At 34.6% G+C, this 17902-nt stretch overlaps 1 protein-coding gene across 5 annotated transcripts in view; it reads right to left on the bottom strand.

The window, feature by feature from the left end:
- The window catches only part of oaf (out at first), a 196145-nt gene that overhangs the window by 125457 nt on the left and 52786 nt on the right, over nucleotides 1-17902 (bottom strand). For 3 of the 5 annotated variants that reach the window (XR_010949883.1, XR_010949884.1, XM_067768143.1), the window contains exon 4: nucleotides 17038-17108. Coding sequence is in view for 2 of the 5 variants with exons in the window: in XM_067768143.1 (XP_067624244.1) it covers nucleotides 17038-17108 (71 nt within the window). In the remaining 3 variants the exon portion in view is untranslated. Of the gene's footprint in view, nucleotides 1-5150; nucleotides 17109-17902 lie in introns of those variants that run through there. The other 2 variants (XR_010949882.1, XM_067768142.1) reach the window with 2 other exon arrangements.

The raw sequence follows: 17902 nt of genomic DNA, 5'->3' as shown, positions 1-17902 counted from the left end.
GCACGTGTTTCAACGTTAAACAAAAAAACATGTGACGATAAATTGGTGAAATTATATGAGTGGAGAACAGTACAGAAATTTTGTACATCTTCGTTTCCTAGTTCTCGTAAAAAGGAAAATGATTTCAATGATAATTTGAACAATTTATTCGATATTGCACATGCTGATGCTTTAGAAATGATAGCTATTCCTGAGGACCGAGACTTTTTAATTAAACAAAGAGAGCCAGGTCGTGTTGGGAGCATGATTTCTATAGATCAATGTCTCGCAAATAAAGAAAAACGGAAGGCGCAAAGGTTAGAAGAAGAAAATCGACGCAGAGCAAAGTATCAAAGATTAGAAAGCACTCAAGGTATTTAGTTAATTCTGCTGAAACAAATAACATGTAAGTTTCTCTTTCAACTAATTTTTTTTAGAGTTGAGTGTAGACTATGATGTACGTGAAGAAAGTGAATGTGAGTCTGAAAAATTTGTAGAGCAGTTGATGATCGTATCAAACACCAACGAGCTGAAAAAAAACGTGGTAAAAAAAGCTTCATAGATGATAGAATGCTTGCTTGCATGGATGCTGGCAATATGTCAACCCCACTCGCAATTCATTTTATTATTGCAACAGCTAAAGCTTTGGGTCACAATATTGAAGATCTGGTTATTAATTGTACAAATTTATTTTGTACATTCATATATTCCATCACAATGCAATGCACATAAAAATCACAAATGTTTTCACATTTTTCTGTGTGACATTTCTTATCACACACAATTAGTTTAAAATATATGTCTGCTTGAAAGTACTTGAAATGCACACAAAGTAACTAAATAAAGACCTACTGATTGTCTATATTAAGAAATATCTTATAAGGCAAACAGTAATATACAAGTTAAGTTATGATGCCTATTGCACATCTCTGCTAAGTCAACAATATGCCTAGCTTCTCTACGTAGCCTCAAACAACTAGTTAGCAACCAAGTCAAATGGCAAGGTCAATTGATGCAGAGCAAAACAAACCAACAAATGATCATCGCTTGCCTAACAACAATCCAACTCAAATGCCCATCGCTTGCCTAACAGAGCTTGCCCAACAACAGCGCAACTAATCGCACAAAAGCAATACATGACGCTACCATAGTAACATCATGCGCAAGCCAACAGCATAATAACCCACTGCATACGATCACAGCATAGCAACATCATATGCACGGGCTTGGTATGCAACCCAACGATAGAACAAGTAATCGCGCGTGGTTCTATCATAGCAACGGCAGGTTTAATATCCAGCCCAGCAACGCACTGCACAATGTCACTGCTTGCGCTTGCTTACCATAGCAACGTGATGGTCGTAGGCAGGCATAAAGAGAAGCGTTAAAACTGATCGCGCGACGTCGCTGCTTGCACTTACCTAGCAACTTGCACTTATCATAGCATCACATGCGCTAGCAACAACAACTGAATGTGCGACCGTTTTTACATATGATAACAGCAGCAGCAGAATGGCATTAGGAAAGGTATTTAAGGAGGCATCATTGCCTTTCGATGGCAATTCAGTTTAATCAGAGAAGTTGCACGGTCAACTAATTAGTCGCTAAATATTTAAAGTTATTTTAAATAAAGTGTTAAAGTAAAGTGTTGTGTTGTGTTATTTATTGAAGGAAAGCAGGGACCATAAGGACCTGCATAACTGGCGCCCAACTATAGTGCAAACCCAAGAGTATAAAAAATACACATATCCTTTAAAGAAGGATTACAATAAAAAAAAAAAAATTAAAATCAAATAAAATAAAAAACAGTGCGAGTGCTTTAAAAAAAAATTGATATATCCTTTAAATAAGGGTTATAATTAAAAACAAGACAGTGCAAGACATAAGTGTTTTTAAAAAGCTATATCCTGTAAATAAGGATAAAAACTAAAGGAAAATACTTGTTTTATTCAAAAAAATTTTTCTTAAATATTTATCCTTATCAAATAACGACATAAAAACAGTGACCATTAAAATAAACCAGTGTTCGGAAAAACTTTAAATGAAGTGAATGTCCTTCAAGGAAGTGTGAAAAAAAGTAAAGTCAAAGAAAAATTACTGAATAGTTAAAATATATTAACTTAAAAGCTATTTAAAAAAAAAAAAGTGTTCAGAAAAAGGAAAATAAAATCATCCTTATAAAATAAACCAATGTTTGAAAAACGCTATCTAAATTAAAAATCCTTGAAAAAGGATAAGTGAAAACAAACAGTAAATTCAAATAAAAATTAGTGAAACAACTTCGAAATAAATACCTATCCTTAAAAATATAAGAACAAGCATATTAATTTAAAGGCTATTAGGAAAATAGACAGTGTAAAAAAAGCATATAAAAAGTGGCAGAAAAGCAACCAACAATATTCTAGAGAAGAGGAAAATTAAATAGTTGTGAAAAAATTTCGTTTTGACGGTAAATTCTGAATTATTTAAATAAAAGAAAGGTACAAAAAAAACACTGAATACAAATACAATACGCTAAAACAATAATTATTAAATTGTGATGAACATCTTCAAACAGACATTTTTCTAAAAAAAGACGTTGATTTAAAAACTAAAGGCACCCTCTAAATTAAAAAAAAATTTGGAAGTGGCATCTGTAAATCGCAGGACGAAATACTTCACCAATCAACAGGACCCTCGTTACTTCGATATATATGTACGTATAAAAAATTATTAGTTTTAAGAATTGCATTAATAAATATCTATATTCCAATTATCATTATTATAAAAAATTTATAGTGTTTCTACAAAAAATTTTAATAAAAAAATGGATAGAAATGCAGTGGCTAGTTTACTGGCGTCGACAGTAGAAGTGGTTGAAGAGAACTTTAGGGAACAATTAGCAGAGCTAAGACGTGATTTTCAGAGTATTATACCTAAAAGAGTAGAAGTTTTCAGTCCCATAACTATTGTTGCAGGTACGCAAAGTAGCCATACGGATCTTAATTTGATTAAGTCTCTACCAGAATTTAGGGGTAAAATATCTGAATATCCAGCATGGAGGGAAGCAGTTAGGTTCGCGATAAACTATTATACCGAGGGCTCGGAGCCATATTATATTGCCATGGGTATTTTGCGTAACAAAATAACGTCGGCAGCTAACGAAAATCTTAGCGCTTTTAACACTCCGCTAAACTTTAAAGCCATTATTTCTAAGTTAGACCAATTATATGCAGATAAACGACCACTCCACATATTAGAAAATCAGCTCAATATATTGAGGGAGGGACGCTCCGAATTTAAGAGGGGGAGGAGTTAAGTTATGATGCCTATTGCACATCTCTGCTAAGTCAACAATATGCCTAGCTTCTCTACGTAGCCTCAAACAACTAGTTAGCAACCAAGTCAAATGGCAAGGTCAATTGATGCAGAGCAAAACAAACCAACAAATGATCATCGCTTGCCTAACAACAATCCAACTTAAATGCCCATCGCTTGCCTAACAGAGCTTGCCCAACAACAGCGCAACTAATCGCACAAAAGCAATACATGACGCTACCATAGTAACATCATGTGCAAGCCAACAGCATAACAACCCACTGCATACGATCACAGCATAGCAACATCATATGCACGGGCTTGGTATGCAACCCAACGATAGAACAAGTAATCGCGCGTGGTTCTATCATAGCAACGGCAGGTTTAATATCCAGCCCAGCAACGCATTGCACAATGTCACTGCTTGCGCTTGCTTACCATAGCAACGTGATGGTCGTAGGCAGGCATAAAGAGAAGCGTTAAAACTGATCGCGCGACGTCGCTGCTTGCACTTACCTAGCAACTTGCACTTATCATAGCATCACATGCGCTAGCAACAACAACTGAATGTGCGACCGTTTTTACATATGATAACAGCAGCAGCAGAATGGCATTAGGACAGGTATTTAAGGAGGCATCATTGCCTTTCGAGGGCAATTCAGTTTAATCAGAGAAGTTGCACGGTCAACTAATTAGTCGCTAAATATTTAAAGTTATTTTAAATAAAGTGTTAAAGTAAAGTGTTGTGTTGTGTTATTTATTGAAGGAAAGCAGGGACCATAAGGACCTGCATAACTTACACACATACATATGTAATTGGATTAGAAACATAGTTTAAGATTTTGTATATAAACTCTTGTATATTATTAAATAAGACAGAATAAAATCATTCTCAATCGAAGACCATCGTTCTGCTTCGTTTTTCTTCTTTAAATCATTTACATTACCACCCCCCGGCAGCGGTAAGGGGTAACCAAGTGAAATTTAAAATAAAATCCCCTTAAACATTTTTTATATAATGAATATATTTTAAATAAAAATTGATGTTAATATTAAAAATCTCTCAATTTGTTTATTTTCTTTTTACACTATCTATAGGGTAAAACCGGAATAGATGCCCCAAGGGGATAGATAGATGCCCCATATTCAAAAAACATAATTTAATGAACGCATTTTAGTTACAGAAGGGCTTTTGTGCAGTGAGGACGCGTTTCGTTGTCGTTTGACGTTGTTGTGAAAAAGTTGTAAAGGTTGGTATTTTGCGTCGTATAACTTTATAATTAGTAATTGTTAATACAACAACAACATTAGTAATAAATTCCACCCCGGTTAGGGATGGAAAATAATCAGCTGAATATAACATTACTTCTCGTAATAACAATTTCTGCATTAGCAAACTTATATTCTAAGTACATGTCAATATTACTATCCTCCAGGTTTTAGTTTAAGGTTATGTGTGCAGACAATGTTGGAATTCTCATAGATCCTTTAAAAAGTATATACATTTAAAAACTTTGGAAAATCTAGAAAATATTAACAAGCAGCATATAACATTTAAATAAAATTACGAACTTTTTGGCAAGTACAATGAAATGATTATGATAATGAAGTTGCCCCCATAAAAACGAAAATACGTTAAAGAAAAATTGGTATATTAAATCAAGCTTTAAATTAAACAAAGAGATAGTACATGGGTTCTTAGTAAAATTTCTTATCTTGAAATAAATCTTAGTCAATATAAAGCAATGAAAGACTTTCAATTTATTCCGTTGCCAAAGTATTTAGTGTGTTTTATTTTGAGTCATTTGTCCAGTTTGAAGTTAAACAATAAGCGAACAAAACCCTGGTAGTAAACGCGCTTTCCTTTTCATCCATTCTTTTAAGGATTCAATATAAGTTGTGGATATGCAGCTGAAATCGTGAAACCAGCGATTTAAAAATTTTAGAAGTTTAAGAAATGCAGTCAAGCACACTTGTTTTGTAATTCAATTATTATTAAATTGTTTGTTTGTTTGTTTATTCATTATCTTTTTATTAGATTTTGTATTAGAAATGATGGTGGGGCGCAATTAACAAGGCTTGGGGTGTGAATACCAAATTTGGCGTAGCAATTACATTTACTTTCATATTTTTCAGTCAAGGAGGTTTAAAATTATAACCTAAGACCGATTAAAGTATTTAAATAAACATACCCATGAAGGCTAAAGATGCTAATAAAAAATGACAATGTATGAATCGTTTATGAGTCATCAATGTGTGACGTTGAAAAGATTATACGAAATTCGCCGAAAACAAATATTAATACTATTTACTTCAAAAGTTGAATATTTTTAGGGCAAATGTTTAAAGCAAACGACATATAACGACGATGTACGAGCCGCGATGAAATTATTACAGGAACTGCAAGATATATAGGAGAACAGAGAAATAGTCTCTGTAGAACAATTTCAAGTGCAACAATTTTTAAAGACGATGTTACGGTCTGCTGTTATGGCCTACGGTTACGGTCCACTTGGGAGCGTTTTCGTGCGAACACACCTAGTGACTGGTGATGGGGCGAAAGTTGCGATACAAAAGTATCGAAACAAAGAAAGAAAAATTCTGCGATCACTAGCAAAAGAAAAAAACCACGAGTTTCCGCAGATCGAAAAATCTTTCTTTCTTTCCTTTTTCCTGGTTGGGAGCGGAGTAAGTCAGACGAGAATTAACAATTTATAGTGGCTTAGCGATTGGTGTGCTTTGAATCTTTTTTTTTCCTGGTTGGCACGCGGATCAACTGAGGATTACAGATCTATAGTGGCTTAGCAATTTGTGTGCTTTTAATGCTTCCTTTTACTGGTTGGCACGCGGAACGAGGATTACAAATTTATAGTGGCGTTTAGTGATTTGTTTGTTTTTAATTCATTCTTGTCCTGATTGGCACGCGGAGTTCGTATGCAAGGGGCCACCGAAAATTTAGGTGCGTCGGTGGCCATGGATTTGAGGGTGGGTAATGCAACGGGCGTCGCAACGACACCCGCGGCGCCCCCTATGTATATTCGGCCCTTTTTGTTATTTTCCTTTTCTTTTTCAGGTTTTTTTTTTTCTTTTAAGTTTCAGCGTTAGTAACCGGCCATGTCCGGTTCGGTAATTTTTTTTGCGTCTATTTCTTTTTTTTTGCGATTATTATTTTTTTTCTGAATTTAAATTTTTGAATGTTAACGGTCTGTCCGTGACATCCGGTTCGGCCGGATGTTGTTTTATTTTGAATTATAAGCGTTTTGAGTCGGTCTCTGCGCTTTTTGACAGTTGAGTTTTGAATAGGCATGATAGGAACTTTTTTCTGTTTATGGCGCAGGAACAGTAAGGTTGGCAAGGACCCGCCCCAGCCGACAATGACTAGCCATTGTGCACCACCACATCATGCCGACCGCCTTCCTTACTGCTCCCATAGTAAATGCGTATCCATAACAACGAGCTAAGTATTTTGTGGAATATCACATTGAAAATGCCCTTTACGTACAAGTTGGCACTGAAGATGTCACCAAGGTTTTTCGTGCACAGCAAAGTGTAAGACTTAAAGCAGATTCTGCCGAGCGTATGTGATGCACAGGAGATGTGGACATATACCACAATGAGAACCAAATTTTATGAAAATTTGCTCTTCAACTCTAAAATCAACCATCTTGACCAATAACTTATGACGGAGATCACGCAGGTAGAAAAAAAGATCAAAACGAACTTAAATAGAAATATATATATAATATATATATATATATAGAAACATAAATCCACAACGACTTTGCAACGGCACCAGACTCTCAGTCAAGAAAATGATGAACAATGTTATCGAGGCAACAATTTTGACTGCAACGAATATCCGCCATTGAAATGGTTTCAATGGAATTTAAAGGAAGAGACTCCCTTTCGGTGTTTGGTTTCAAACATTATGATGGCATCAGGGTTGACCCCGACCTAGCTTTGTTCGCCGCTAGTGCGAACGTACTATCTCCTTACGCTTTGCGAGGACCGATTTCATTTAAAAGCCAATGTTATGGATTTAAAAGCAAACGAACGAAAACTAATCCTGGATTATGCTTGGTTAAATCCGACTTAACACCAATAAGTAATGCTTGGATTGAGCACATGAATGTTAATCCCGACAGATATGCCATTCGAATTCAAACGTGTACAGTTCCCGGTGCGACTCGCTTTCGCAATGACTATTAACAAAGCACAAGGACAATCCTTACAAATGTGTGGATTAAATCTGGAGAATCCATGCTTCTCACATGGACAGCTCTATGTGGCTTGCTCACGTGTCGGAAAACCCTTTGATTTATTAGTCTACGCACCAGATGGAAAAACAAAAAATATTGTGTATCCCACAGCACTTCAATAAACATCGAATTGAAACTAAACTTTTAATTTTTTAGAAATAAGCAAAATCAATAAAATGGTTTAGAATGAATTAAGTATTTGTGTACTGGTTTTTCTTTAACTCTTTCGGCGGCAATGGTTTAATTTTTGTACCATAATTTTACATATTTTCCGCGACGGTGGTACATTTTTCGTACCACATATTTTTTACGTTATCACTTAAGTCTCAAAGGTTTAAAAATTGAACCGCACTTGATAACGGGACAATAAAGCAATAATCTTCGCAGAAATAGTGTCGTTTTGTGCAAATTGCGTAGTTTATGTATATTTTATGGTCAGTAAAGCAACTTTTGTGCAACGCAGTGGATGGTTATTGAAAAAAATTAAGAAAAAATAGTTTTTTATAAAATAATTATTAAAATTTATGTTTTTGGACAGATATATTGCTAAGGTTTGTATTTTCATGTTTTGGAAATAATATTACAACATAGTTATTGCTGGTAGTGTATTTTGTTGTGGTACTTATATTGAACCATCACGACGTAAGGTATTTTTTTCATTGGAAATTATTTTGCTTATTATTTGTAAAAGAAATATGAATCAGCCACATAAACACCTAAACGATGCAGAAATATGTCAACTTCTGGAAGACATGAATGATCTCAATGTTGAATGTGCAGAAATTCCCAGCGATTCTGAATCAAATGGAAGCGAAATTGAAGATTTTCCATATTCACCTAATATCGTATATGATGAATTTGATGCTGATGACGACATGCCACTTTCCACATTATTATATTTGAATAGAGATAATAATTGTGAAAATGCGATCGTAGGTTCACCTAAGTGGGATAAACTTACAAAAACTTCTCCAGCTTCACAGTTTACCAGTGACACAGGTTTGACTGACCATGTTCGGTCAGTTGCAGACAAAACACCTTTGAATTTTTTAATCTGTTCTTGACAGAAGACATTGTAGATCACTTGGTATTCCAAACACATCTTTACTGCGAGCAACAACGTATATCAAGTGGTAGAAATTACATTGCTACTGATGCTAAAGAAATGCGTGCATTTCTGGCAATAAATTTACTAATGGGAATCAAAAAATATCCATCCTATAAGGATTACTGGTCAAGTAACCCAATTTTACAAGATACTTTTATTCCACGAAGTATGAGTTTGAAGCGGTTCGGGTTTTTACTATCAAATTTTCATATCAACATTAATTCAATAATGCCAAAAAGAGGAGACGTATCGTTTGATAAACTTTATAGAATTCGTCCCCTTTTGACTGCCTTAGCTGAAAATTTTAAAAAATGCTTGAATCCATCAATGGAAATTGCTGTCGATGAATCAATGATCAAATTTAAAGGGCGAAGTACTCTGAAGCAATATATGCCAAAAAAACCTATCAAAAGGGGCTATAAATTATGGATTTTAGCAGATAAAAATGGGTACTGTTGGAAATTTCGATATATATACTGGTAAAACAGATGATGGAGTAATAACCACAAATCTTGGAGAGAAAATTGTTAAAAACCTTGCTGCTGAACTTGTGGGAAAAAATCATATTTGCTTCTTTGATAATTTTTTTACCAGTGTACCCTTGATGCAGACCTGGAAAAAAATCAAATATATGCTTGTGGTACTGTCAATATAAGTCGTAAGTTTTTGCCAAAGTTCAAAAGCGACAAGAAACTCAAACGCGGAGAACATGACTGGTACAGTAACAAAGACCTATGCGCCATCAAATGGAAGGACAAAAGATGTGTTCATTTATTATCAAATTATCATAATGCAGAACAAACAGTTTTCTTGCAAAGAAGGAATAAAGATGGAGCATTGTCTTATATTTCAGCTCCTCAAATAGTCGACGACTACAACAGAAATATGAATTTTGTTGACAAGTTTGATCAAAGAATATCATCATACAAATGTGACCGGAAAAGTCGAAAATGGTGGCATCGCATTTTTTTTTTATTTCTTAGATGTTTGTGTGGTAAATTCATATATATTGTATCAATTGGCATTGGAGTCATCAGTCGAACACAAAATCTTCCGGCTTCAAATAATTGAAGGGTTGTTGGCAGAAACAATTGTACACCGAAACATGAAACGGCAGAGCATATCTACACAAATACCAGTAGCCTCAATAAAAAAATTCATACCATTCGTTTCTGAAATTATAAGAACAGCCCAAGCTGCCCATCACCACAACGCAGTACACGCAGATGTGCATTGTGCAGCACAATGAAAAAACAAATAAGAACAGATTGGATTTGCGCAACATGTAATGTACCGTTGTGTTTATCAAAGAATAAAAGATTATCATAAAAGTAGTTCAAGTGGTCATGGTCTATAAATTGAACCACTATAAAATATTATTTTTAACAAAAATATAAATCATCTAAGAATTTTTTGTGAATTCATTTTAAGTTTTGATCATTTTTTATTAAAATAAAAACATTTAATTAAAAAAAAAAAAAGTTCTCTGCTACACAAGGGGGTAGAATTTTTCTTGAATATTTGCCGCTGAAAGAGTTAAAATTATTTTTCTTAAACGCAACGCGCGCCGGGTACAGCTAGTTTTAAATAAAAATTGATATTTATATTAAAAATCTTATTTTGTTTATTTCCTTTTTACACTATCTATAGGGTAAAACCAGAATAGATGCCTCATATTCAAAAAACATAATTTAATGAACCCGTGACTAAGAATTAATTACATAGGTAGGAGCCGCAGTCCACCCGCATTTTAGTTACCGAAGAGCTTTTGTGCAGTGAGGACGCGTTTCGTTGTTGTTTGATGTTGTTGTGACACGTAAAAGTTTTAAAGGTTGGTATTTTGCGTCGTATAACTTTATAATTAGTAATTGTTAATACAACAACATTAATAATAAATTCCACACAGATTAGGGATGGAAAATAATCAGCTGAATATAACATTACTTCTCTTAATAACAGTTTCTGCATTAGCAAACTTATATTTTAAGTGTATGTCAATATTACTATCCTCCAGGTTTTAGTTTAAGGATATGTGTGCAGACAATGTTGATACTCTCATAGATCCTTTAAAAAGTATATACATTTAAAAACTTTGGAAAATCTAGAAAATATTAACAAGCAGCATATAACATTTAAATAAAATTACGAACTTTTTGGCAAGTACAATGAAATAATTATGATAATGAAGTTGCCCCCATAAAAACGAAAATACGTCAAAGAAAAATTGGTATATTAAATCAAGCTTTAAATTAAACAAAGAGATAGTACATGGGTTCTTAGTAAAATTTCTTATCTTGAAATAAATCTTAGTCAATATAAAGCAATGAAAGACTTTCAATTTATTCCGTTGCCAAAGTATTTAGTGTGTTTTATTTTGAGACATTTATCCAGTTTGAAGTTAAACAATAAGCGAACAAAACCCTGGTAGTAAACGCGCTTTCCTTTTCATCCATTCTTTTAAGGATTCAATATAAGTTGTGGATATGCAGCTGAAATCGTGAAGCCAGCGATTTAAAAATTTTAGAAGTTTCAGAAATGCAGTCAAGCACACTTGTTTTGTAATTCAATTATTATTAAATTGGTTGTTTGTTTGTTTATTCATTATTTTCTTATTAGATTTTGTATTAGAAATAATGGTGGGGCGTAATTAACAAGGCTTGGGGTGTGAATACCAAATTTGGCGTAGCAATTACATTTACTTTCATATTTTTCAGTCAAGGAGGTTTTAAATTATAACCTAAGACCGATTAAAGTATTTAAATAAACATTCCCATGAAGGCTAAAGATGCTAATAAAAAATGGCAATGTATGAATCGTTTATGATTCATCAATGTGTGACGTTGAAAAGATTATACGAAATTCGCCGAAAACAAATATTAATACTATTTACCTCAAAAGTTGAATACTTTTCGAGCAAATGTTTAAATCAAACGACATATAACGAAGATGTACGAGTCTGCGATGAAATTATTACAGGAACTGCAAGATATATAGGAGAACAGAGTGTAAGGGTACAATTCCCCAAATCATCTTTTTATAAACCATCTAGCAACATCGTTGCTCACAATGCATCGTGAATAGTGCATCTTGCTAGAAAGAATAAAAGAATGTAGGTTCATATGTAATCAGCTGCTGTGATACAGCACATGAGAAAGAATACGATGTATTTATGTGAGGTGAAATATAGAAAATGATGATGGCACTATTGACAATCGACATTTTCTATATCGCACCATTATAAATTCTGACGAGTTGCACAACGGACGTGCTTGGCATTTTTCACTTTAATAAAATAAAATCTTTTTGATAAAAATTTAATTGAAAGTTTTTGTAAATGCGCGTTTGGCGGATAAGACCGCCTCACAAAGAAATTTAAAGAAGGATATGGCCACAATATGGAGTAGGCGCCCTCCAAGGCATTAGCCAGCCCATGGGGTAGCAAAGATGGCGTACCACATCGGGTAATCTCTGTAGAACAATTTCAAGTGCAACAATTTTTAAAGACGAACTATGTCGTCGTATATCACTTTGAAAATGCCCTTTACGTACAAGTGTGCACGACGATGTCACCCGGCTTTTTCGTGCACAGCAAAGTGTAAGACTTAAAGCAGATTCTGCCGAGCGTATTGGATGCACAGGAGATGTGGACATATGCCACAATGAGAACCAAATTTTATGAAAATTTGCTCCTCAACTCTAAGATAAATATCAAAAAGAACTTAAGGCGAAGCGACACAAAAGCAAAAAGAACAGAAAATTATTGTCTGTCAGTATCGACAATAACTTTAAACTACTACAATTTATCATCCACATCAGTAGATAAATAAGCTCAAAGCCATTTTTAATCTTTGTATATTGTATTTATTTTAAATTAAGCATACCGCTTTAACGTTTCTTGCGCATTCATGCTTAGGCCTCAGCAGTTTGTAGCTTGTTTTTTTGTGTGGGCTTTCCAGTGATTAAAGTTCCTTGGAAAATAAACCTGCTTACGCCTGTATTGCCTGCATTACGCGTGCCTTTAGGAATAGATTGTTCAATAATGGTCGTGCGTGAGTAGTTTGCAACTACCTGCATAGTTTTTTATGTATATATGATAAAAGCCCTTTAAATACTGCTTTATCTTGGAGAAAACCCACAGTAGATTTGAAAAAATCTTAGTGTACAGACAAATACATTTTTATACTAATCAGCGTGTGCAAAATAGTTCTTTATGATAATATTGTTTCGCATTTTACCGGTGTTTTAATTTACGCGATTTATAATGAATAAGAGTGTCTTCAAGTCTCGGTGCTGCAGCCCTTTAAATATAAGTAACCATTCAGCATCTGGTCGGACCTTGAGAAAAATATCAGAAAGTCTAAGGAAAAAATATGTGTTCCTACCAATCTATGCTAAAATTTGCACAGCTTGTAGAATGAAATTGACCCAACTTTCCACCATGTCTCCAGTGTATCAAGAATGCGAATATATTTAGTTTTAAAGATGTATGGTAAACTTGAAATACTTTTATGTCGTTTACAACAATACATATGTTAGTGGGAAATTGTGACAGTTGTGATCCCTTGAGAAGAGAATTATCAGCGAAATCGCTTTCAGTATATTAAGCGTGTACGAAGGTAGCTAAAGTACATAGTATGTTACGGTCTGCGGTTATGGTCTGCTGTTACGGTCTACTTGAGAGAGTCGACGTGCGAACGCCCTAAGGGCGAGGATATGGAAAAAGGTGGCATCGCTGATTAATCCAATGATGTGGGAAAATTCCCGATGACTACCACCACCATGGCGTAAACATACAAGGGGACAGCTGACTCATAGTTTCATGCGAATTGACACCTTACCTTTCAGCGCAGTACGATTTTGACATTAGTCCATCGGTTCGTCAACACGAAATATATCGAACTCGTAATGATGGCCGCAGTATTGTCACCGCGGCTACCACCTGGTGTGGTTCCGCCATGGCAATGACAGTTAAATCACGCGATATTACGGCGCCGTTCCACTGCGCAGTCGCAGTAAAAAAAAAAAGAAAGAATTTTGTGCGAGAGATAGATATTTTTTCCAGGACTGAAAAAAAAAGAATGGAGGATTGGAAAAAAACGAATTGGATTTGTTGCAGTGGAAAAATTTTAAAATAAAGAAAAGATGGTATTAGGTCGTTACAAGAATCGTTACAAAAACGGTTGATCTACAAATATGAAATTCGTTACATAGATCCTTTTGTAATATATGCAGATTTTGAAAGTTTGTGTAAAAAAGTAAAGCATAGAGCAAGTAAAAAGATAAAGCAGCACACTTTGCATTTAGCACATTTGGTAATCAAATGAATGACTTCAGCAAATATTTAATCGAACCATTCTTATGATTAGTTGTATACTGCATGATGACTTAATTAGTCGTGTTGCTGCTTAGACAGATAATGAATTTGGTTCATTTGTTAGCTTTTTATGTTACTATGGGAAATAATATGTTTACTACTCATTTATAAGGAGGTTCAAATAGTTGACCTTCTTCACTAATGAGTGAATCGACATATAAACAAACAATATTAGTTTTCTAAGAAAATAAACACCATATAAAGGCAGTTAAAAGAAATTTTACTGTTTAATGACACACAACAAGTGCTATCTCGCGAGCATCATATATGCATTGGTTCTTTAAATGTTTATAGAAAACCAGGAATGGAATAAAAGGATTAAAAAACTATTGAATCTGAATTGGTGGATTAACTTTCAAATCTTTTAAAATAAGTTAAATTGTCCTTTTGTAATATATGCATATTTACGAACCAAAATGAATTCAATATAGCAAACATGAAGGATACTAACCCTTTGATTAAAAAAAAAAGGATATGACGACTTGATGATTCATGTTCATCTCATCAGCATGATTTTTTTTTTTTTTTTTTTATTCGCACATTGACATTAAGTTCAATGTTTGGCAAACACTGCCGGCGTTGCCATCCGTTGTGAATATACATGTGTAAAGACAGTAATACGAAATTTCAATAGAAGTACACATTAATTCTATATACAAGATTTAACGTACTTAATTGGTACCCGATAAGATCAAAATGGCGCCCGCAAACATATAAAAGTGCAAAAGCAAAATTACAACTATACTACTACTATAGAAGTTGCAACATGTCAGTCACACACAACGTTATAACCGCTCAGTTGCGTCCCGCTCTACAATTCCAACTATTGTTGAAACAACAAATTCGTGGCTCTAAATGGCTTTATTTATACGTGTTTTAAAGCATTTGAATTTGATCTAGGCATTGATATCACATCACATTAAAGTGAAAAATATTAGCATTAACCTCATACTGCTGTTGAAGAAGACTAAACCAGATTACATCATCCTACACCTAAAACAAATTGTAATGAAAACAAATTTTGTAGCTCTAAGTGGCTCTATATATACGCGATGATAGAGAAAATAATATAATTCTACCCTACGACATTTGAAAAACAACAGGTGGCGTGTTTTAACATTAACCACATATTACTTCAGAAAGCGTGTTATACAGATTGTTTATGGGTGAAGAATATTTAAAGGTATCTACTATTTCAATAAAAAATATATTTACAATATGATGATGGCAATCGCGACACAAATATTGATACAGACACAGACCAATTGTATTTATTCTGTAATATATGCAGGTTTCAAATATTTGCTAATAAAACCATATTAGAGAATAATGATGAATATACAACAGAACGAAAATCGCCGTAGAGGGTAGAAGAGATATACAAGAAATAAATGCTACTTAGTGAGTGGCAGAAATTGGAAATTCGGAACATTTCTGCTCCATAACACAAATATGTTATATTTTGCAAATATTAAAATATATATATATATATATATGAAAATATAGGCAGGAGTATTTCCTTTTTCTTCCAAACATGAATTTGTAATGTAAGAAATTCAGGACAAAGTTTATAGTATATGAAACAAATTCTGAGATTGGGATTTTTAAATAAATTGCAGTATAGCGTATTTAAAATCCGCCAAAAAAGGGTTTAGAGGCGGGTAACAATCCACTCAGTAGGCGCGGAACATTTATAAGAGATCGATTTATTTTTAAACGATTTTTCGTATTGCCTTACGAGTTTAGGTTTGGAGGCACAACTCAATTTCGGCTCAGTGAGCGCATTTTTGTTAAATTTATAATTTTTTTATAAAATCCAAGATCAAGATAAGAACGCAAATATTCAACTTATGTGTGTATGGGAAAAAAATGTTTAAAATAGCTTGTAAGAAAAATTAAGTAGATTGAAATTTCAATTTTCAAACCAGTAGATGTTTCAGGGAAATACTTATGTAAATGCTAAACTATGAAATTAATTTGTAAATTTTGGAAAAAGCTTTGATACCACTTAAGGGCTAAGATTTTGTTTTAAGCATCATACATATCATCTAACTTTATCTACAAACTTTGTAGGTATACCTATCTACAATTAAGATAAATAATATATATATATATGTATATACATTGACCTAAGCCAGTGATGCACACTAAAGCATACACGCTTTCAAGAGCTTTGCACAACCTCGGAAAACTGTTCGGCATTTATCTTCAAGTCGAGTGAGCGCAGTGAATGAGTTCACGTTTGTATTTGAAGTAACAAACATCAGACGAATTCTACGTTTCACGTTCTTTCACGGCGCACAGCACATGGTGAAAGAAAGAAGTTACGCCTACCTTAAATGAAGGACCTGACGATCCTGTGCACCACTGACATAAGCCATACAATTAAAATAAGTAGATGCGCTCAAAAATTTACTTGATTTTGTACAGCTTTAATAATTGATTACGGTGGGCGCTTTCGCATCCGACACCGCAACCGATGACGATGATGATGATGACGACGTCGTTACCATAAAGAGCATTGGCAATTGTAGCATAAATATTTGTTCGTAATTAATTGCCAAAGTTGTGGCGGCAAAGTCTCGATTGACTATGTTGTTGTTGTATGAAACACAGAGTTTATTATTACCACAAAATATATTCTTATTCGCGTACCAACGCCGTTGCGTTCGAGCTGATGGCGCAGAATAACGCTTACTATTATTGTTTGGCCCACTTATTCTCGTCGTCGTCGTTGATGGCCATTTATTTATTGAGCAAATTTTATGATTGCAATAGTAGTTGCTATCATCAAAGCTCATATGCAGTCCTCGTCATTCATCCCAAAGGCATTGTTGTTTCTGTCTCACGTAATAGGTGAACTGACTACATTTGCGACACGTTCTAATACCACAACGATAATTGGGTAAGGCCGCCGATGAATCGACACCATTTTTAGCTTTACAATATTTAAGACCACAAGGATACCAACCAATACAAGTTTCGAGCGTACAAAGACAGGGTGCCCATAAACCACTTACCTCATTACAACGTGAGAAAAGTGTATCGGGAAATTTCTCAGTGGCCGCCTCGAGACTAGATATGGAGGAGCCTGGAAATAAAAAATAAAAAAATTTAATTAGTGAGGCGTGATGAAAGGAGTTTGTATTAGATTTAGCAGATTTATCGATTCTTGTGGAAGAACTTAAGTTTTACACTGACGCAGAGAGTTTAACCCTTCGAGGTCTCCGAATGAGCAATTGAGTTTTTAACTCATACTAACTACTACTTATATTGAGTATGTAAAAGAAGGCGTCATCTTTGCAATATTCTTTTCTTTAGAGTCGGACTTAAGTTTACGCTGACAAAGACCCGAAAAATGACAAATACGTATAAATAACGCCCAAGAGTAGCTTTCTTTCTATTTAAAGACAGTAACACAGTAGATGCTGAAGTCAAGAACACCAACATTGTTTATACTTTGAGGCCAAGTGGCCTTTCAATGTCAGATACCTCGTCTGTTCCCTGAACCGAAGCAATAGATGGAAAAAGAGGCAGGGAAATATGGTGGTATAGTTCATATTTCGTTCGAACCCGAACTAGTTTAACTACACCCATGAAAAATATACACAAGGCACACGGAATTGGCACAATGCACTTGTTGTTGTCGTTGTATTAACGATAGACAGTTTCCGCAGGTTTCGGGGAGTGTTATCGATGTTGATGGTCCTTTGCCGGATATAGATCCGGTACGTTCCGGTAGCAAGGCACCGACCATCTCGGGAACGATTAACAAGACCAGATCTAACTCTCTATGTCATAAGGCAGCCCCCTGCCCCCACCCATTAGTTCACAGATGAAATTGGGGACGCCAGAGCCTCGCCGGCTAAATAACATTCACGTTTG

Source organism: Eurosta solidaginis, chromosome 2 (assembly GCF_040869045.1).
Source record: "Eurosta solidaginis isolate ZX-2024a chromosome 2, ASM4086904v1, whole genome shotgun sequence".
NCBI lineage: Eukaryota > Metazoa > Arthropoda > Insecta > Diptera > Tephritidae > Eurosta > Eurosta solidaginis.
Note: the sequence above shows the minus strand (reverse complement) of the source record. Positions and strands in the feature narration are given on the sequence as shown.